The following is a 22,883-nucleotide window of genomic DNA, read 5'->3' on the forward strand; positions in this document are numbered from 1 at the left end:
TACTTCCTGGGCCTCAATGAAACATGATTAACATCCTCCAATACAGCCTCACCTGCTGCACTGTGTAACAGGGGCCTTTACTTCACCCACTCTCCTCTCCCTGGCAATAGACAAAACGAAGACCTACTCTTCCACCATAACAACTACATTGTCAACCGAATCCCACTTCTACCCTCCCTAGTTCTCCCTTCTTTTCATTTGCATTCTGTCCGTATCTATTCTCCTTCGAACCTCCAAGGGGCCATCATATACCGACCCTGGGCCTGGCCACTGTCTTTATTGACTAATTCTCTTCCTGGCTTCTACACTTTTTCTCTGGTGACATTCCCACCATCATCATGGACGACTTCAACATTCTCACTGACACCTGGTCAGCCTGCAGATTCCAAACTTCTGTTCCTTGCTTCATTGTTTCGTCTTACTCAGTGGTACTCCACAGCCACCCACACGGATGGACATACATTAGACCTTATCTTCACCCACCTCTGCTCCCTATCCAGCTTCATAACCTCACCTCTCCCTCTATATGACCACCATCTACTCACTTTCTCATTCCTGTCCTCCTCACCTGCCTCCATTGTTTAGAAACTAGCACACCTAGACATTAACACGCTCTCTGATGTTATTCTACTGCTGCCCTCCATATCTTCACTTCACGACGCACAGTGCCTCCATTTCCTACAACTCCACACTGGCATCAGCTATTGATGCAGTCGCCCCTCTCATGCATGGCAGAATGTGACAAATCTATTGGCCAATCTGGCACAATAACCTCACTAAAAAGCTTTTGCGATTTGTCCAGGGTTGTGGAGCGGCACTGGAAAAAATGCATTCTCAAGAAGATTTTGTTGCATTCAAAATGACAACTTTCACATTTCAGTCTGCCCTCACCTCTGCTAAACTGGTCTATTTCACAACACTTGTATCTTTTTTTTTATCCCACAACCCCAAATAATTATTTAACACTTTTAACTGCCCCATCAGATCTCCCTCATCTCTACATTAGCCTTTGCCACACATTTCAAAAATAAGGTCAACGAAACAAGGAAAGACTTTACTGCCCTTACATCATAACACATGCAAATTGAATTCATGTAGAATTATAGAACACAAAAATAGAAAAATGTAAGCCAATAAAATTAATCTAATCTTTATTGGCAATATATATACAGTTGTGCTCAAAAGTTTACATAACCCGGCAGAATTTTTGCTTTCTTGGCCTTTTTTCAGAGAATATGAATGATAACACCAAAACTTTTTCTCCACTACTGTGTTTTCTCTTTTTTAAATCCTAATGACAGCCCAAAACATCCAGATGATCCTGATCAAAAGTTTACATACCCCATTTCTTAGTACTGTGTATTGCCCCCTCTGTCATCAGTGACCGCTTGAAGTCTTATGTGGTAGTTGTGGATGAGGTTCTTTATTTTCTCAGATGGTAAAGCTGCCCACTCTTCTTGGCAAAAAGCGTCCAGTTCCTGTAAATTCCTGGGCTGTCTAACATGAATTGCGCGCTTGAGATCTCCCCAGAGTGGCTCAATGGTATTGAGGTCAAGAGACTGAGATGGCCACTCCAGGACCTTCACTTTGTTCTGCTTTAGCTAACGACAGGTCGACTTGGCCTTGTGTTTTGGATCATTGTCATGTTGGAACATCTAAGTATGTCCCATGTGCAGTTTCCGGGCTTTTAATTGCAAATTTGCCTCCAGTAATTGCTGATAACGTGCTGCATTCATCTTTCCTTCAAGTTTCCTGTGCCTTTGTAGCTCACACATTGCCAAAGCATCAGCGATCCACCTCCGTGCTTAACAGTAGGAATGGTGTTCCTTTCATCATAGGCCTTGTTGACCTCTCTCCAAATGTAATGTTTATGGTTGGGGCCAAATAGTTCAATTTTGGTCTCATCACTCCAAATTGCCTTGTTCCAAAAGTTTTTAGGCTTGTCTCTGTGCTATTTTGTGATACTTTGTGGCATTTGCACAGTAATGGCTTTCTTCTGGCAACTCGACCAAGCAGCCCATTTTCCTTCAAGTGCCTCCTTATTGTGCATCTTGAAACAGCCCCAACGCTAGTTTTCAGAGAGAGTCCAGTATTTCAGCTGATGTTATTTGTGGGTTTTTCTTTGCATCCCGAACAATTGTCCTGGCAGTTTTTGACAAAATTTTTGTTGGTCTACCTGACTGTGGTTTTGTTTTTACAGAGCCCCTGATTTTCCATTTGTTAATCACAGTTTGAACGCTGCTGACTGGCATTATCAATTCCTTGGATATCTTTTTGTATCCCTTTAGTGTTTTAAAGAGTTCAGTTACCCTTTCCCGTAGATCCGTTGACAATTCTTTTCGTTCCTCCATTATTCACAATCCAGAAACGTCAGTGGTAACAGTTGAGGATGTTACCTTTAGTAGCGATTCAAACCCATTTGTGTCAACTTCTGTGCATGTTATCATGCCAAAATCACCAGGGTATGTTAACTTTTGATCAGGGGCATTTGGCTGTTTCGGGTTGTCATTATGATTCAAAATGAAATAACAGTAGTTTGACAATAAATGGCTTCATCCAACCATGATAGGAGAAAAATAAATATATATATATATATATATATATATATATATATATATATATATACTGCTCAAAAAAATAAAGGGAACACTTAAACAACAGACCACATCTCAGTACCAATGCTTTCTGGCTGATGTTTTGGTCACTTTTGAATGTGGTTGTGCTTTCACACTTGTGGTAGCATGAGACGGACTCTACAACTCACACAAGTGGCTCAGATAGTGCAGCTCATCCATAATGGCACATCAATGCGAGCTGTGGCAAGAAGGTTAAGCTGTGTCTGTCAGTGTAGTGTCCAGAGGCTTGAGGAGCTACCAGGAGACAGGCCAGTACGCCAGGAGATGTGGAGGGGGCCATAGGAGGGCAACAACCCAGCAGCAGACCGCTACCTCTGCCTTTGTGCAAGGAGGAACAGGAGGAGCACTGCCAGTGCCCTGCAAAATGACCTCCAGCAGGCCACAAATGTGCATGTGTCTGCACAAATGGTTAGAAACCGACTCCATGAGGATAGCCTGAGGGCCCGACGTCCAAAGATGGTGGTTGTGCTCACAGCCCAACACCGTGCAGGACGCTTGACATTTGCCACAGAACACCAGGATTGGCAAATTCGCCACTGGCGCCCTGTGCTCTTCACAGATGAAAGCAGGTTCACACCGAGCACATGTGACAGAGTCTGGAGACGCCGTGGAGAGCAATCTGCTGCCTGCAGCATCCTTCAGCATGACCGGTTTGGCAGTGGGTCAGTAATAGTGTGGGGTGGCATTTCTTTGGAGGGCCGCACAGCCCTCCCATGTTCTCGACAGAGGTAGCCTGACTGCCATTAGGTACCAAGTTGAGATCCTCAGACCCCTTGTGAGACTATATGCTGGTGCGGTTTGCCCTGGATTCCTCCTAATGCAGGACAATGCCAAACCTCATGTGGCTGGAGCGTGTCAGCAGTTCCTGCAAGATGAAGGCATTGAAGCTATGGACTGGCCCGACCCTTCCCCGGACCTGAATCTGATTGTGCACATCTGGGACATGTCTCGCTCCATCCACCAACGTCACATTGCACCACAGACTGTCCAGGAGTTGGCGGATGGTTTAGTCCAGGTCTGGGAGGAGATCCCTCAGGAAATCATCCGCCGCCTCATCAGGGGCATGCCCAGGCATTGTACAGTAGGGAGGTCATACAGGTACATGGAGTCTACACACAATACTGAGCCTCATTTTGACTTGTTTTAAGGACATTACATTACACTTTAATTTTGTGTGTGACTCCAAATCCAGGCCTCCATTGGTTAATAAATTTGATTTCCATTGATGATTTTTGTGTGATTTTGTAGTCAGCACATTAAACTTTGTACAGAACAAAGTATTCAATGAGAATATTTCATTCATTCAAATCTAGGAGTGTTATTTGAGTGTTCCCTTTGTTTTTTTGAGCAGTGTATTTAGAAATGAGAGTCCTCAGTGGTTGATACCTTTTAATGGCTAACGGAAAAGATGGTAACAAATTGCAAGCTTAAAAGACTACCTAGGTCTCTTCACCAGGCATAGACTAATACAAATTCTGAAGAATCACATTTATACACAGCACAGAAATAATGCAATAGATAGGACAAGTACTAAATGTCCAATAGATGGCGTCTGTATGTAGAGGAGATAGGGCAAAATCTTAGAACAAGGATGAATTCTCATCGCCACACAATAAGAGGAAAAAAAGAATGGATCTACCTGTGGCCAAACATTTTTGTATCCCTGACCACAGCACCATGGACATGAAATTACTTGTATTAAAAGGTAACTTCACATCTCAGAGAGACAGAAGAGTCTGGGAGTATAAACTTATGACAACCTTTGACACACTCGGTGCAGGATGAATGTGTCGCATGGGTTTATGTCTTTTTACATCAATTAAGGAATTTGCTCTTCATACCTTGTTGGGTCATCACAACACAGAACCAGACCCCAATCAGAGGACAATAAAACTTTCACACTCCTTATCTATTAAATGTTCTAATATTTATGGCCACAACTGTTTATCCCTCTCCCATAAGACAAGTGATGTGAAGCAGAATTAATTATTATCTATTGCATTATTTATGTGCAGTGTTGTGCCTAAATATGTGATTCTTCAGATTTTATATTAGTCAATGCCTAATGAAGAGACCTGAGTAGTCTGGAAAGCTTACAATGTGTTACCATCTTTTCAGTTAGCCATTAAAAGGTATCAACCACTGAGGACTCTCAATTCTAAATAAAGCATATTATTATATAAATAAAAATATCATTCTAATGCAATGTCACTGAAAAATAACATCATTTTTATTCTTGGCAGATGACTGTACCAGGAGCTCAGAGGGACGTCTCGTATTCTCTGATTTTTCAGCAGATAATCTTGGTATCACAACTGATACGTGTGAAGAACACATCATTATACTAGATATACCTCAAGATGTTAGCAGAAAAAATCTGTCACCTGATCCTTTTCAACGGGTCCTTGTTTCTGCTTCAAAGACAAATATGCAAAACAAAAGTCACAGAAGGGCTCTTGAACATGAAATAGCTGACATAGGGGAGAAACCATTTTCATGTACAGACTGTGGGAAATGTTTTAGTTGGAAAAAAAATCTTGCTGCACATCTGAAAAATCACACAGGGGAGAAGCCATTTTCATGTTCAGAATGTGGGAAATGTTTTAGTTGGAAAAAAAATCTTGCTGCACATCTGAAAAATCACACAGGGGAGAAGCCATTTTCATGTTCAGAATGTGGAAAATGTTTCACAAGCATATCGCGTCTTGTGAAACATCAGACAATACACAAAGGGGAGCCATTTTCATGCTCCAAATGTGGGAAATGTTTTACACTCAAATCAAATTTTGTTGCACATCAGAAACTTCACACAGGAGAGAAGCCGTACTCCTGTTCAGAATGTGGGAAATGTTTTACACAAAAATCATACCTTGTAACTCATCAGAGAAGTCACACAGGAGAGAAGCCATTTTCATGTTCAGAATGTGGAAAATGTTATAGTGAGAAATCCATACTTGTTAAACATCAGCGAAGTCACACAGGAGACCAGCCATTTTCTTGTTCAGAATGCGGGAAATGTTTTACACAGAAATCCAATTTAGTTACACATCAGAGAAGTCACACAGGGGAGAAACCATTTTCTTGTTCAGAATGTGGGAAATGTTATAGTGAGAAATCCAAACTTCTGACCCATCAGAGAATTCACACAGGAGAGAAGCCTTTTTTATGTTCAGAGTGTGGGGAATGCTATTGTACGAAATCTGATCTGGCTAAACATCAGAAAGTTCACACAGGGTGTAAGCAATTTTCTTGTTCAGAATGTGGAAAATGTTTTAACCGGAAAGCAAATCTTGTTATTCATCATCAGAGAATGCACACAGGGGTGAAACCTTTTTCATGTTTAGAATGTGGGAAATGCTGGTATACAAAACTTGATCTAGCTAAACATCAGAAAGTTCACCTAGGGGATAAGCCATTTTCTTGCTCAGAATGTGGGAAATGTTTTACTGAGAAATCAAGTCTAGTTAAACATCAGAGAATTCACACAGGGGAGAAACCATTTTCATGTTCAGAATGTGGGAAATGTTTTACATATAAATCAAGTCTTGTTATACATCAGGTAAGTCACACAGGCAACAGCCCATTTTCATGCTCCGAATGTGGGAAATGTTTTAATCGAAAATCAGGTTTAAATGTGCATCAGAGAATTCACATAGGGCAAATGCCATATACATGTATAGAATGTGGGAAATGTTTTCCAGTGAAGACAAGTCTTATTAGACATCAGATAATTCACACAGGGGAGAAGCCATTTTCATGTTCAGAATGTGGGAAATGTTTTAATCAGAAAACAAATCTTGTTACACATCTAAAAACTCACATGGGAAAGTAGCAATTTTATATTCATCCCCCCCCCCCAACTCAAAAGTTTTAATAATTTTGTAAAAGCATAATAATAAACAGAAAATTAAAGTCTGGAAGAGGAAGAACAGCTCGGGCTATCAGCTTTTCTATAGCATGAGTTCTAGCCATCTCTACAAACCCTTCTTCCAAAGAAGGGGGGAGGGGGCTACTGAATTCCAATGACATGGGATTGTTTTATTGGCTGCCTGAAGTATATGCCTCAATAGTGATTTTATACACATGTTTGGGGATAGAAAACGTGTAGCCTCTGGTGTCCTAGGGACTGATACTCCTGTCATCTCCTTATTATCTCTGATAACTCAGTCCCAGAAAACTCCCAGAGCCAGGCCAGACCACGATATGTGTGCCATCATTTCCACAACACCAAAATAGACTAGATACCTCTGGGAACCATTTATGCAAAGCAAGAGGGGACCCAGTACCATCTTGAAATAATATCATAATCGTTTCTTGTAATTTAGTAACCATAACCGAAGCTCACTGCTCCTTTGTATAATGTTCTTTGAAGGGCAGTCTCCCAAGCTTTGCAAAATGAAGGAAGGTTTTCCAGATCTGGGTCTGTCAACAATTTGTAGATACCAGAGATGGCATACGAAAGGGATAGGAGGGGTGACACCCTACATTTCAAAAGGAGATAATGGACTGGCGGTTCTGAATGACTGTCCAGTGAAGAGTAAAAGTGTAGAAGCTGGATGCATTCAAAATTACAATATATCTTATGAGGCCAGTTACCTAGGATAGTAGAAAGGGGTAAGAGTATACCATTCGTTACTACTTGGTGTATACCTAAGGGCATCGTTTTGGAGCCGGATCGGAAGGAGTTTGAGGAAGTGCCAATAAACTCTGAGTGATCAGGCATCAGTGGTCCCTTCTGGTCAACCAAAACACTCCTCACACTTGGTGTATATATTGTCTACAGTGCCTGCCTGATGCTGTACGATACAGAAATATTATGAGTCACAAGGAACCAAGTCCATGGAAGGGACCTTCTTGTCACAAGAAGCCATCTGCTGTCCCCTATTGTCAGGACAATTGACCGACAACCCCTTCACGACATTCGGTGTACACGTACAGTGCATGTCAGGTCTCCCGCTTTGATGTAGGCTCTGTTGCTGAGCCCACGTCCTGTCTGGCACATAGCAGCAGATTTCAGCAGCTGACATGTGCCCCACCCACAGGTGTTAGCCTGTTAAATGTCTCTGCCAATCTCTGTCAGTGGCATTTAACACGATAGTGCCGTAAGTGCGTCACTAATCCGGCCCAACCCGCGGGTTGTCGATGGATTTGGCATGACAACTTGGGATCTGCAGGAAACCCCTGTGCTCTCTGGTTGTCATAACCAAATAGCTATGAGTGCTGCCCAGCGGTCAGTGCTCATAGCAAGTGAGCATTTCTGCTGCACAGAGCAGTGCTCTGTGCAGCACAAGTGATCGGAGCTTCATAGTCTATATGTTTAAATCACCCACACTCAAAATAAAACCATAAAAAGAAATCTGGTATCGCTGCGTTCAGAATTGCCCAATCTATCAATATACAGCTCTGGCAAAAATTAAGAGACCACCGAAAAATTTTCAGTCTGATTTTTCTCTTTATAGGCATATTTTTGAGTAAAATGTAAATTGCTCTTTTATTCTATAAACTACTGACAACATGTCTTCGAATTTCCAAACACTAAATTTTGTATTTTCAAAAAATGAGAAATGGTCAAAAGAACAAAAAAAGTAGTGCTTGCAGACCTCAAATAATGCTAAGAAAACAAGTTCATAATCAAAATCAACAAGTCTAATGTCTTAACTCAGGAAGAGTTCAGAAATCAATATTTTGTGGAATAACCATGATTTTTAATCACAGCTTTCTTGCGTCTTGGCATGCTTTCCTCCACTCTTTCACACTGCTTTTGGGTGACCTTATGCCACTCCTGGTACAAAAATTTAAGCAGTTCTTTGATGGCTTGTGACTATCCATCTTCCTCTTGATTACATTGCAGAGGTTTTCATTGGGGTTCAGGTCTGAAGATTGGGCTGGCCATGATAGGGTCTTGATGTGGTGCTCCTTCAGCCACACATTGACCTAGCTGTGTGGCGCGGCGCATTGTCCTGCTGGAAAAAAAACAGTCCTCAGAGTTGGGGAACATTGCCTGAGCAGAAGGAATCAACTGTTCTTCCAGGATAACCTTGTATGCGGCTGGATTCAAACATCCTTTGCAAAGATAACCCTGCCCAATTCCAGCCGTGCTGAAGCATCCCCAGATCATCACCAATCCTTCACCAAATTTCACAGTGGGTGCAAGACACTGTGGCTTGTACGCCTCTCCAGGTCTCCGTCTAACCATTAGACAACCAGGTGTTGAGCAAAGCTGAAAATTAGACTCATCAGAGAAGATTACCTTACTCCAGTCCTCTATGGTGCAATCCTTATGGTCTTTGGCAAACTTCAGCCTGGCTCTCCTTTGCTTCTCATTGATGAAAGGCTTTTTTCTAACTTTACATGACTTGAGCCCTGCCTCTAGGAGCCTGTTACGAACTGTTCTTGCCGTGCACTTCACCCCAGCTGCCATTTGCTATTCCTTTTGTAGGTCACTTGATGTCATCCTGCGGTTGCTGAGTGACATTCCAATGAGATGACGGTCATCCCGGTCAGTGGGGAGTCGTTTTCGCCCTCTGCTGATCTGTAGCTTTGTTGTCCCCAATGTCTGCTGCTTTACCTTGTTGTGATGGACCGCCATCTTAGAAATTGTAAGGATGGAGGCAACATGATGCTCACTGTATCCCTCTACTAGTAAAGCCAGAATTTAGCCCTTTTCCTCACTAGACTTTTCAACTTCTTTGGCATGGTTAAAAGTTATTTTTTCATTCCTATTTTACTTTTGGGATATTACTAGCACTTGTTTTGTCATCCAGCTTGTCCTATTGCAAGAGGATTGTGAACACCACAGCAGGGTTTTTTTATACTTTCCTTTGCTAAGTAAGATTTGGTTCAGGTGATCACCTAATCAGAAGCACATTAAGTAGAATGAGGTGTACCCTGGTTGGAATTCAACTGACACTGGAATGGAATGGCTGTCAGTTATGTAGAGAAGCTGATTGTTACAAAACTGCAGTGGTCTCTAATTTTTTGCCAGAGTTGTATGTCTGCATTGTGATATCAGTTGCCCAAAGTTATTTAACCCCTTTCTGCCAGTGGACGTACTATCCCATCCATGTGCCCTGGAACTTAATTCCCATGGACGAGATCGTACGTCATGGGCGATCTGCCGCGCTCACGGGGGAAATCGCGGCCGGGTGTCAGCTGATTCTCACAGCTGACACCCGGCATTAAGTGCCAGGAGCGGTCTCAGACCGCTCCCTGCACTTTATCCCCTGGGACACTGCGATCAAACATTGCAGTGTCTGTCTTTGGATTGAAGAACCCGCAGCATGATGCGGGGTCCCGATCGCTGCTATCTATGGAAACTTGATGTCATGACGACATCCGGGTTACCAGAGCTGAGAAACTTCTTGTCATGCGGAGTGCATGTCAGGAAGTCTCAGGTCAGTGTGCACTATGTGAAGCGCTAACAGCTTCTGTAGCATGCAGATGCTGCTTCATCTGCATGCTATAGAAGCGATCAGCCTGCACAAAATGAGTGTCTGATAGTGGGACAAAATGTATAAGTTAGAATTAAATTTAAAAAAAAAATTTAAATTGTAAAAATATTTAAAAAAATAATCAAAAATCAATATTTGAATTAAAAAAATTGAAATAAAAGTTTAATATCGCCATGTCCATAACGACCCGACCTATAAAACCGATAATGACCCATTAGTTAATCCCTTTTAGTGAACACCTTAAAAAAAAACAAGGCAAAAAACAATGCTTTATCATTATATTGCTGAACAAAAAGTGGAATAACATGCGATCAAAAAGACGGATCTAAATAAAAGTGGTGCCGCTGAAAACATCATCTATTTCAGCAAAAAACAAGCTCCCATTCGTCATCAGCGAAAAAATAAAAAAATTATAGCTCTGAGAATAAATCTATGCAAAGATTATTTTTTATGTAAAATAGTTTTTATTGTATAAAAGCACCAAAACATAAAAAAAAAATAAATGAGGTATTGCTGTAATCTTACTGACCCGAAGAATAAAACTGCTTTATCAATTTTACCACACGCGGAATGGTGTAAACGCCCCCCCAAAAGAAATTCATGAATTGCTGGTTTTTGCTCTGTCACCCAAAAATCAGAATAGAAGGCGATCAAAAAATGTCATGTGCCCGAAAATGGTACCAAAAAAACGTCAACTCGTCCCGCAAACAACAAGACCTCACATGACTCTATGGGCCAAAATATGGAAAAATTATAGCTCTCAAAATGTGGTGATGCAAAATCTATTTTTTGCAATAAAAAGCGTCTTTTAGTGTGTGACAGCAGCCAAACATAAAAACCCGCTATAACGCCTCATACGTCCTGATATTTCCGTTACCGGAGATCTCACTGTCGTCCGTGTGTGTAATACTTGCGGCACACGTGTGGCACGTGTGTGCCCCATCAGTACATGGACGGGCGCCAGGGAAGAAGTGTTACAGTGAGCGCTGTTCCCCGGCGATGCTGAACACGGCTCTGCGCAAGCAGGGGAGAATGATGAGTTACATTTAACCCCTTAACAACCGCCAATATGCTTTTTTAACAGCAGCAGTTAAGGGTACTTAAACCACAGCTCTGCTTTGTAACGGTGCTGAGGTTTAAGGTTATAGCTCCCCCCCCGCATCGGAATTTCTCCGGGGTCTTGGTTGCCGGGGGTAGCCGAGACCCCAGAGAACATTATTCAGGTCAGTTTTTACTGACCCCGATGTTGTGATCGCCATTATTAACCGACTGCAAAAAAAGCCCAATTTTTCCATTTAATTTCTCTCTCCTCTGATGTGATCGCATCACGGTGGCCATGTGTATTGTTAGAAGCTGCCATGTGGGACTGTGTTGTGTCCATCATCTGCTGGATTCATTGAACTCATCCAAGTACTATTTCTATAGATTACCGAGTGGCACCCTCAGAACTGCTCTCTTTGTGTGAACTCATTGTGGACTCATTACGGACGCTGCAGAATTACCTTCATTTGTTGCCCCTGTTCCAGTAAATCTTGTTGGATTGTTTATTGGCCTGGTGTCTCTTCCTGCTCTGTTTCATATCCTATCACATCTCGAGTCGCTGGATTCTTCCAGGAGAAAATGGCGGGCGCATGCGTAGTGCGCCCGAGATCTGCCGGCCAGCACCCAGCAACAATAGATTTTTTTCCTATTGGTTCATTTTGATCATTGTGATAGACCCTATCACAGTGATCAATATAAAAAAATAGTAGATCAAACCCCCCTTTATCACCCCCTTAGTTAAGGAAAAATAATAAAACAAAAGTATTTTTTTCCATTTTCCCATTAGGGTTAGAGTTGAGCTAAAGTGAGTTGGGCTAGGGTTGGGGCAAAAGTTAGGGTTGGGGATAGGGTTGGGATTGGGGTTAGATATGTGGTTATGATTAGGGCTGGGAATAGGGTTAGGGGTGTGTTGGGGTTAGGGTTGGAGTTAGAATTGGGGGGTTTCCACTGTTTAGGCACATCAGGGGCTCTCCAAACGCAATATGAAGTCTGATCTCAGTTCCAGCTAATTCTACGTTGAAAAAGTCAAATGGTGCTCCTTCCAAGTTCTATGTGCCCAGTGATTTACCCCCACGTATGGGGTATCAGCCTACTCAGGACAATTTATACAACTAGTTTTGGGGTCCAATTTCAACTATTAGCCTTGTGAAAATAAAAAAATCGGGGGCGAAACGATTATTTTTGTGAAAAAAAAATGATTTTTTATTTTTAAGGCTGTACGTTATAAACTTTTGTGCAGCACTTGGGAGTTCAAAGTGTTCACCACACATCTAGATAAGTTCCTTGGGGGGTCTAATTTCCAAAATGATGTCACTTGTGGGGGGTTTCCACCGTTCGGGCACATCAGGGGCTCTCCAAAAGCAACATGTCTCCTGATCTAAATTCCAACCAATTATGCGTTGAAAAAGTCAAACAGCGCTCCTTCCCTTCCAAGCTCTGCCATGCGCCGAAACAGTGCTTACCCTGTCCCCAACATGTGGGGAATGGGCGTAGTCAGGACAAATTGCACAACAACTTTTGGGGTCCAATTTCTCCTATTACCCTTGGGAAAGTAAAACAAATGAGATCTGAAGCAAATTTATTGTGGAAATGGTGTCACTTTTGGGTATTTTCTATCATATAGACCCCTCACAGTGACTTCAAATGTGATGTGGTCCGTAAAAATAAAATGGTAAAAAGGAGAAATCGCTGGTCAACTTTTAACCCTTATAGCTTCCTAACAAATAAAAAATTTGGTTCCCAAATTGTGCTGATGTAAAGTAAACATGTGGGAAATGTTACTTATTAAGTTTTTTGTGTGCCGTATCTCTGTGATTTAAGGGCATGAAAATTAAAAGTTGGAAAATTGCAAAGTTTTCAAATTTTTTTGCCAAATTTTCGCTTTTTTCACAAATAAACGCAAGACATAAGAATGAATTTTTACCACTAACATGAAGTACAAAATGTCAGGAGAAAACAATGTCAGAATCACCGGGATCCATGGAAGCGTTCCAGAGTTATTACCTCATAAAGGGACAGTGGTCAGAATTGTAAAAATTGTCCCGCTCATGAACGTGCAAACCACCCTTGGGGGTGAAGGGGTTAACCCTTTCATTAACGCTCTTCGGTGCCCACCTGCCAGCTTTATCATTTTTGTAGCTGTAGTTAACTATTCACATAAGGGCACCTCGCTGCATTCTATGTTATTATTGTCATGTTTATTTTTTGTTGCTAAACCTATAAAAAACGGAAAAAATTGCCAAAAAAACTTACGAATCAGAAACCAACATCACCCTCGTCAGGTCAGCAGCGTCTTTAGACTCTCAGTAATCACAGGCACTTCGCTTGGACATATAGAACGTGCTCACATGTAGAGTTAGAATAAAAGCGGTGTTTCTCCTGCTGACAGGACCTGCGATGACGTCACAGTCATGTGATCAGTCACAAGGGGGAGGAGCAGGATTGTAGGATTTTCTGTGTATACTAGGAAGCGACGACATGTAAGAGCTGGAGGAGAAGTCTGCACTGGTGAGCGGTAATGGGGGAGCAGGGACTGTGTGATAGAGGGGACAGGACTCAGTCCTGGGGGGCACCGGGACTCTGCACATTAGGGTACAGCCGGCTCCACATGTAAGAGCTGGAGGAGAAGTCTGCACTGGTGAGCGGTAATGGGGGAGCAGGGACTGTGTGATAGAGGGGACAGGACTCAGTCCTGGGGGGGCACCGGGACTCTGCACATTAGGGTACAGCCGGCTCCACATGTAAGAGCTGGAGGAGAAGTCTGCACTGGTGAGCGGTAATGGGGGAGCAGGGACTGTGTGATAGAGAAGACAGGACTCAGTCCTGGGGGGCACCGGGACTCTGCACATTAGGGTACAGCCGGCTCCACATGTAAGAGCTGGAGGAGAAGTCTGCACTGGTGAGCGGTAATGGGGGAGCAGGGACTGTGTGATAGCGGGGACAGGACTCAGTCCTGGGGGAGCACCGGGACTCTGCACATTAGGGTACAGCCGGCTCCACATGTAAGAGCTGGAGGAGAAGTCTGCACTGGTGAGTGGTAATGGGGGAGCAGGGACTGTGTGATAGAGGGGACAGGACTCAGTCCTGGGGGGCACCGGGACTCTGCACATTAGGGTACAGCCGGCTCCACATGTAAGAGCTGGAGGAGAAGTCTGCACTGGTGAGCGGTAATGGGGGAGCAGGGACTGTGTGATAGAGGGGACAGGACTCAGTCCTGGGGGGCACCGGGACTCTGCACATTAGGGTACAGCCGGCTCCACATGTAAGAGCTGGAGGAGAAGTCTGCACTGGTGAGCGGTAATGGGGGAGCAGGGACTGTGTGATAGAGGGGACAGGACTCAGTCCTGGGGAGCACCGGGACTCTGCACATTAGGGTACAGCCGGCTCCACATGTAAGAGCTGGAGGAGAAGTCTGCACTGGTGAGCGGTAATGGGGGAGCAGGGACTGTGTGATAGAGGGGACAGGACTCAGTCCTGGGGGAGCACCGGGACTCTGCACATTAGGGTACAGCCGGCTCCACATGTAAGAGCTGGAGGAGAAGTCTGCACTGGTGAGTGGTAATGGGGGAGCAGGGACTGTGTGATAGAGAGGACAGGACTCAGTCCTGGGGGGCACCGGGACTCTGCACATTAGGGTACAGCCGGCTCCACATGTAAGAGCTGGAGGAGAAGTCTGCACTGGTGAGTGGTAATGGGGGAGCAGGGACTGTGTGATAGAGGGGACAGGACTCAGTCCTGGGGGGCACCGGGACTCTGCACATTAGGGTACAGCCGGCTCCACATGTAAGAGCTGGAGGAGAAGTCTGCACTGGTGAGCGGTAATGGGGGAGCAGGGACTGTGTGATAGAGGGGACAGGACTCAGTCCTGGGGGGCACCGGGACTCTGCACATTAGGGTACAGCCGGCTCCACATGTAAGAGCTGGAGGAGAAGTCTGCACTGGTGAGTGGTAATGGGGGAGCAGGGACTGTGTGATAGAGGGGACAGGACTCAGTCCTGGGGGGCACCGGGACTCTGCACATTAGGGTACAGCCGGCTCCACATGTAAGAGCTGGAGGAGAAGTCTGCACTGGTGAGCGGTAATGGGGGAGCAGGGACTGTGTGATAGAGGGGACAGGACCCAGTCCTGGGGGGCACCGGGACTCTGCACATTAGGGGACAGCCGACTCCACATGTAAGAGCTGGAGGAGAAGTCTGCATTGGTGAGCGGTAATGGGGGAGCAGGGACTGTGTGATAGAGGGGACAGGACTCAGTCCTGGGGAGCACCGGGACTCTGCACATTAGGGTACAGCCGGCTCCACATGTAAGAGCTGGAGGAGAAGTCTGCACTGGTGAGCGGTAATGGGGGAGCAGGGACTGTGTGATAGAGGGGACAGGACTCAGTCCTGGGGGGCACCGGGACTCTGCACATTAGGGTACAGCCGGCTCCACATGTAAGAGCTGGAGGAGAAGTCTGCACTGGTGAGCGGTAATGGGGGAGCAGGGACTGTGTGATAGAGGGGACAGGACTCAGTCCTGGGGGGCACCGGGACTCTGCACATTAGGGTACAGCCGGCTCCACATGTAAGAGCTGGAGGAGAAGTCTGCACTGGTGAGCGGTAATGGGGGAGCAGGGACTGTGTGATAGAGGGGACAGGACTCAGTCCTGGGGGAGCACCGGGACTCTGCACATTAGGGTACAGCCGGCTCCACATGTAAGAGCTGGAGGAGAAGTCTGCACTGGTGAGTGGTAATGGGGGAGCAGGGACTGTGTGATAGAGGGGACAGGACTCAGTCCTGGGGGGCACCGGGACTCTGCACATTAGGGTACAGCCGGCTCCACATGTAAGAGCTGGAGGAGAAGTCTGCACTGGTGAGCGGTAATGGGGGAGCAGGGACTGTGTGATAGAGGGGACAGGACTCAGTCCTGGGGGGCACCGGGACTCTGCACATTAGGGTACAGCCGGCTCCACATGTAAGAGCTGGAGGAGAAGTCTGCACTGGTGAGTGGTAATGGGGGAGCAGGGACTGTGTGATAGAGGGGACAGGACTCAGTCCTGGGGGGCACCGGGACTCTGCACATTAGGGTACAGCCGGCTCCACATGTAAGAGCTGGAGGAGAAGTCTGCACTGGTGAGCGGTAATGGGGGAGCAGGGACTGTGTGATAGAGGGGACAGGACTCAGTCCTGGGGGAGCACCGGGACTCTGCACATTAGGGTACAGCCGGCTCCACATGTAAGAGCTGGAGGAGAAGTCTGCACTGGTGAGCGGTAATGGGGGAGCAGGGACTGTGTGATAGAGGGGACAGGACTCAGTCCTGGGGGGCACCGGGACTCTGCACATTAGGGTACAGCCGGCTCCACATGTAAGAGCTGGAGGAGAAGTCTGCACTGGTGAGCGGTAATGGGGGAGCAGGGACTGTGTGATAGAGGGGACAGGACTCAGTCCTGGGGGGCACCGGGACTCTGCACATTAGGGTACAGCCGGCTCCACATGTAAGAGCTGGAGGAGAAGTCTGCACTGGTGAGCGGTAATGGGGGAGCAGGGACTGTGTGATAGAGGGGACAGGACTCAGTCCTGGGGGGCACCGGGACTCTGCACATTAGGGTACAGCCGGCTCCACATGTAAGAGCTGGAGGAGAAGTCTGCACTGGTGAGCGGTAATGGGGGAGCAGGGACTGTGTGATAGAGGGGACAGGACTCAGTCCTGGGGGAGCACCGGGACTCTGCACATTAGGGTACAGCCGGCTCCACATGTAAGAGCTGGAGGAGAAGTCTGCACTGGTGAGTGGTAATGGGGGAGCAGGGACTGTGTGATAGAGGGGACAGGACTCAGTCCTGGGGGGCACCGGGACTCTGCACATTAGGGTACAGCCGGCTCCACATGTAAGAGCTGGAGGAGAAGTCTGCACTGGTGAGTGGTAATGGGGGAGCAGGGACTGTGTGATAGAGAGGACAGGACTCAGTCCTGGGGGGCACCGGGACTCTGCACATTAGGGTACAGCCGGCTCCACATGTAAGAGCTGGAGGAGAAGTCTGCACTGGTGAGCGGTAATGGGGGAGCAGGGACTGTGTGATAGAGGGGACAGGACTCATTCCTGGGGGAGCACCGGGACTCTGCACATTAGGGTACAGCCGGCTCCACATGTAAGAGCTGGAGGAGAAGTCTGCACTGGTGAGCGGTAATGGGGGAGCAGGGACTGTGTGATAGAGGGGACAGGACCCAGTCCTGGGGGGCACCGGGACTCTGCACATTAGGGTACAGCCGGCTCCACATGTAAGAGCTGGAGGAGAAGTCTGCACTGGTGAGCGGTAATGGGGGAGCAGGGACTGTGTGATAGAGGGGACAGGACTCAGTCCTGGGGGGCACCGGGACTCTGCACATTAGGGTACAGCCGGCTCCACATGTAAGAGCTGGAGGAGAAGTCTGCACTGGTGAGCGGTAATGGGGGAGCAGGGACTGTGTGATAGAGGGGACAGGACTCAGTCCTGGGGGGCACCGGGACTCTGCACATTAGGGTACAGCCGGCTCCACATGTAAGAGCTGGAGGAGAAGTCTGCACTGGTGAGCGGTAATGGGGGAGCAGGGACTGTGTGATAGAGGGGACAGGACTCAGTCCTGGGGGAGCACCGGGACTCTGCACATTAGGGTACAGCCGGCTCCACATGTAAGAGCTGGAGGAGAAGTCTGCACTGGTGAGTGGTAATGGGGGAGCAGGGACTGTGTGATAGAGGGGACAGGACTCAGTCCTGGGGGGCACCGGGACTCTGCACATTAGGGTACAGCCGGCTCCACATGTAAGAGCTGGAGGAGAAGTCTGCACTGGTGAGTGGTAATGGGGGAGCAGGGACTGTGTGATAGAGGGGACAGGACTCAGTCCTGGGGGGGCACCGGGACTCTGCACATTAGGGTACAGCCGGCTCCACATGTAAGAGCTGGAGGAGAAGTCTGCACTGGTGAGTGGTAATGGGGAGCAGGGACTGTGTGATAGAGGGGACAGGACTCAGTCCTGGGGGGCACCGGGACTCTGCACATTAGGGTACAGCCGGCTCCACATGTAAGAGCTGGAGGAGAAGTCTGCACTGGTGAGCGGTAATGGGGGAGCAGGGACTGTGTGATAGAGGGGACAGGACTCAGTCCTGGGGAAGCACCGGGACTCTGCACATTAGGGTACAGCCGGCTCCACATGTAAGAGCTGGAGGAGAAGTCTGCACTGGTGAGCGGTAATGGGGGAGCAGGGACTGTGTGATAGAGGGGACAGGACTCAGTCCTGGGGGGCACCGGGACTCTGCACATTAGGGTACAGCCGGCTCCACATGTAAGAGCTGGAGGAGAAGTCTGCACTGGTGAGCGGTAATGGGGGAGCAGGGACTGTGTGATAGAGGGGACAGGACTCAGTCCTGGGGGGGCACCGGGACTCTGCACATTAGGGTACAGCCGGCTCCACATGTAAGAGCTGGAGGAGAAGTCTGCACTGGTGAGCGGTAATGGGGGAGCAGGGACTGTGTGATAGAGGGGACAGGACTCAGTCCTGGGGGAGCACCGGGACTCTGCACATTAGGGTACAGCCGGCTCCACATGTAAGAGCTGGAGGAGAAGTCTGCACTGGTGAGCGATAATGGGGGAGCAGGGACTGTGTGATAGAGGGGACAGGACTCAGTCCTGGGGGAGCACCGGGACTCTGCACATTAGGGGACAGCCGGCTCCACATGTAAGAGCTGGAGGAGAAGTCTGCACTGGTGAGTGGTAATGGGGGAGCAGGGACTGTGTGATAGAGGGGACAGGACTCAGTCCTGGGGGGCACCGGGACTCTGCACATTAGGGTACAGCCGGCTCCACATGTAAGAGCTGGAGGAGAAGTCTGCACTGGTGAGTGGTAATGGGGGAGCAGGGACTGTGTGATAGAGGGGACAGGACTCAGTCCTGGGGGAGCACCGGGACTCTGCACATTAGGGTACAGCCGGCTCCACATGTAAGAGCTGGAGGAGAAGTCTGCACTGGTGAGTGGTAATGGGGGAGCAGGGACTGTGTGATAGAGGGGACAGGACTCAGTCCTGGGGGAGCACCGGGACTCTGCACATTAGGGTACAGCCGGCTCCACATGTAAGAGCTGGAGGAGAAGTCTGCACTGGTGAGCGGTAATGGGGGAGCAGGGACTGTGTGATAGAGGGGACAGGACTCAGTCCTGGGGGGCACCGGGACTCTGCACATTAGGGTACAGCCGGCTCCACATGTAAGAGCTGGAGGAGAAGTCTGCACTGGTGAGCGGTAATGGGGGAGCAGGGACTGTGTGATAGAGGGGACAGGACTCAGTCCTGGGGGAGCACCGGGACTCTGCACATTAGGGTACAGCCGGCTCCACATGTAAGAGCTGGAGGAGAAGTCTGCACTGGTGAGCGGTAATGGGGGAGCAGGGACTGTGTGATAGAGGGGACAGGACTCAGTCCTGGGGGAGCACCGGGACTCTGCACATTAGGGGACAGCCGGCTCCACATGTAAGAGCTGGAGGAGAAGTCTGCACTGGTGAGTGGTAATGGGGAGCAGGGACTGTGTGATAGAGGGGACAGGACTCAGTCCTGGGGGGCACCGGGACTCTGCACATTAGGGTACAGCCGGCTCCACATGTAAGAGCTGGAGGAGAAGTCTGCACTGGTGAGTGGTAATGGGGGAGCAGGGACTGTGTGATAGAGGGGACAGGACTCAGTCCTGGGGGAGCACCGGGACTCTGCACATTAGGGTACAGCCGGCTCCACATGTAAGAGCTGGAGGAGAAGTCTGCACTGGTGAGCGGTAATGGGGGAGCAGGGACTGTGTGATAGAGGGGACAGGACTCAGTCCTGGGGGAGCACCGGGACTCTGCACATTAGGGTACAGCCGGCTCCACATGTAAGAGCTGGAGGAGAAGTCTGCACTGGTGAGTGGTAATGGGGAGCAGGGACTGTGTGATAGAGGGGACAGGACTCAGTCCTGGGGGGCACCGGGACTCTGCACATTAGGGTACAGCCGGCTCCACATGTAAGAGCTGGAGGAGAAGTCTGCACTGGTGAGCGGTAATGGGGGAGCAGGGACTGTGTGATAGAGGGGACAGGACTCAGTCCTGGGGGAGTACCGGGACTCTGCACATTAGGGTACAGCCGGCTCCACATGTAAGAGCTGGAGGAGAAGTCTGCACTGGTGAGCGGTAATGGGGGAGCAGGGACTGTGTGATAGAGGGGACAGGACTCAGTCCTGGGGGAGCACCGGGACTCTGCACATTAGGGTACAGCCGGCTCCACATGTAAGAGCTGGAGGAGAAGTCTGCACTGGTGAGCGGTAATGGGGGAGCAGGGACTGTGTGATAGAGGGGACAGGACTCAGTCCTGGGGGGCACCGGGACTCTGCACATTAGGGTACAGCCGGCTCCACATGTAAGAGCTGGAGGAGAAGTCTGCACTGGTGAGCGGTAATGGGGGAGCAGGGACTGTGTGATAGAGGGGACAGGACTCAGTCCTGGGGGGCACCGGGACTCTGCACATTAGGGTACAGCCGGCTCCACATGTAAGAGCTGGAGGAGAAGTCTGCACTGGTGAGCGGTAATGGGGGAGCAGGGACTGTGTGATAGAGGGGACAGGACTCAGTCCTGGGGGGCACCGGGACTCTGCACATTAGGGTACAGCCGGCTCCACATGTAAGAGCTGGAGGAGAAGTCTGCACTGGTGAGCGGTAATGGGGGAGCAGGGACTGTGTGATAGAGGGGACAGGACTCAGTCCTGGGGGGCACCGGGACTCTGCACATTAGGGTACAGCCGGCTCCACATGTAAGAGCTGGAGGAGAAGTCTGCACTGGTGAGCGGTAATGGGGGAGCAGGGACTGTGTGATAGAGGGGACAGGACTCAGTCCTGGGGGGCACCGGGACTCTGCACATTAGGGTACAGCCGGCTCCACATGTAAGAGCTGGAGGAGAAGTCTGCACTGGTGAGCGGTAATGGGGGAGCAGGGACTGTGTGATAGAGGGGACAGGACTCAGTCCTGGGGGGCACCGGGACTCTGCACATTAGGGTACAGCCGGCTCCACATGTAAGAGCTGGAGGAGAAGTCTGCACTGGTGAGCGGTAATGGGGGAGCAGGGACTGTGTGATAGAGGGGACAGGACTCAGTCCTGGGGGGCACCGGGACTCTGCACATTAGGGTACAGCCGGCTCCACATGTAAGAGCTGGAGGAGAAGTCTGCACTGGTGAGCGGTAATGGGGGAGCAGGGACTGTGTGATAGAGGGGACAGGACTCAGTCCTGGGGGAGCACCGGGACTCTGCACATTAGGGTACAGCCGGCTCCACATGTAAGAGCTGGAGGAGAAGTCTGCACTGGTGAGTGGTAATGGGGGAGCAGGGACTGTGTGATAGAGGGGACAGGACTCAGTCCTGGGGGAGCACCGGGACTCTGCACATTAGGGTACAGCCGGCTCCACATGTAAGAGCTGGAGGAGAAGTCTGCACTGGTGAGTGGTAATGGGGAGCAGGGACTGTGTGATAGAGGGGACAGGACTCAGTCCTGGGGGGCACCGGGACTCTGCACATTAGGGTACAGCCGGCTCCACATGTAAGAGCTGGAGGAGAAGTCTGCACTGGTGAGCGGTAATGGGGGAGCAGGGACTGTGTGATAGAGGGGACAGGACTCAGTCCTGGGGGAGCACCGGGACTCTGCACATTAGGGTACAGCCGGCTCCACATGTAAGAGCTGGAGGAGAAGTCTGCACTGGTGAGTGGTAATGGGGGAGCAGGGACTGTGTGATAGAGGGGACAGGACTCAGTCCTGGGGGGCACCGGGACTCTGCACATTAGGGTACAGCCGGCTCCACATGTAAGAGCTGGAGGAGAAGTCTGCACTGGTGAGCGGTAATGGGGGAGCAGGGACTGTGTGATAGAGGGGACAGGACTCAGTCCTGGGGGAGCACCGGGACTCTGCACATTAGGGTACAGCCGGCTCCACATGTAAGAGCTGGAGGAGAAGTCTGCACTGGTGAGCGGTAATGGGGGAGCAGGGACTGTGTGATAGAGGGGACAGGACTCAGTCCTGGGGGAGCAACGGGACTCTGCACATCAGTGTACATCCGGCTCCACATGTAAGAGCTGGAGGAGTAGTCTGCACTGGTGAGCGGTAATGGGGGAGCAGGGACTGTGTGATAGAGGGGACAGGACTCAGTCCTGGGGGGCACCGGGACTCTGCACATTAGGGTACAGCCGGCTCCACATGTAAGAGCTGGAGGAGAAGTCTGCACTGGTGAGCGGTAATGGGGGAGCAGGGACTGTGTGATAGAGGGGACAGGACTCAGTCCTGGGGGGCACCGGGACTCTGCACATTAGGGTACAGCCGGCCCCACATGTAAGAGCTGGAGGAGAAGTCTGCACTGGTGAGCGGTAATGGGGGAGCAGGGACTGTGTGATAGAGGGGACAGGACTCAGTCCTGGGGGAGCACTGGGACTCTGCACATTAGGGTACAGCCGGCTCCACATGTAAGAGCTGGAGGAGAAGTCTGCACTGGTGAGCGATAATGGGGGAGCAGGGACTGTGTGATAGAGGGGACAGGACTCAGTCCTGGGGGGCACCGGGACTCTGCACATTAGGGTACAGCCGGCTCCACATGTAAGAGCTGGAGGAGAAGTCTGCACTGGTGAGCGGTAATGGGGGAGCAGGGACTGTGTGATAGAGGGGACAGGACTCAGTCCTGGGGGGCACCGGGACTCTGCACATTAGGGTACAGCCGGCCCCACATGTAAGAGCTGGAGGAGAAGTCT

General features: G+C 49.1%; 1 protein-coding gene across 3 annotated transcripts in view; it reads left to right on the forward strand.

Annotated features, from left to right (window-relative positions):
- Window positions 1-22,883, forward strand: part of LOC141050946 (uncharacterized) — a 277,364-nt gene that overhangs the window by 21,494 nt on the left and 232,987 nt on the right. The window contains exon 10 of one of the 3 annotated variants that reach the window (XM_073547668.1): window positions 4,880-6,567. The exons of the other annotated variants lie outside the window; for them this stretch is intronic. Coding sequence (XP_073403769.1) covers window positions 4,880-6,468 — 1,589 coding nt within the window. The 3' untranslated portion in view covers window positions 6,469-6,567. Of the gene's footprint in view, window positions 1-4,879; window positions 6,568-22,883 lie in introns of those variants that run through there. 3 annotated transcript variants of the gene reach the window in all.

Source organism: Dendrobates tinctorius, unplaced genomic scaffold (assembly GCF_039654945.1).
Source record: "Dendrobates tinctorius isolate UK_male_01 unplaced genomic scaffold, ASM3965494v1 ptg000155l, whole genome shotgun sequence".
NCBI classification, from domain to species: Eukaryota; Metazoa; Chordata; class Amphibia; order Anura; family Dendrobatidae; genus Dendrobates; species Dendrobates tinctorius.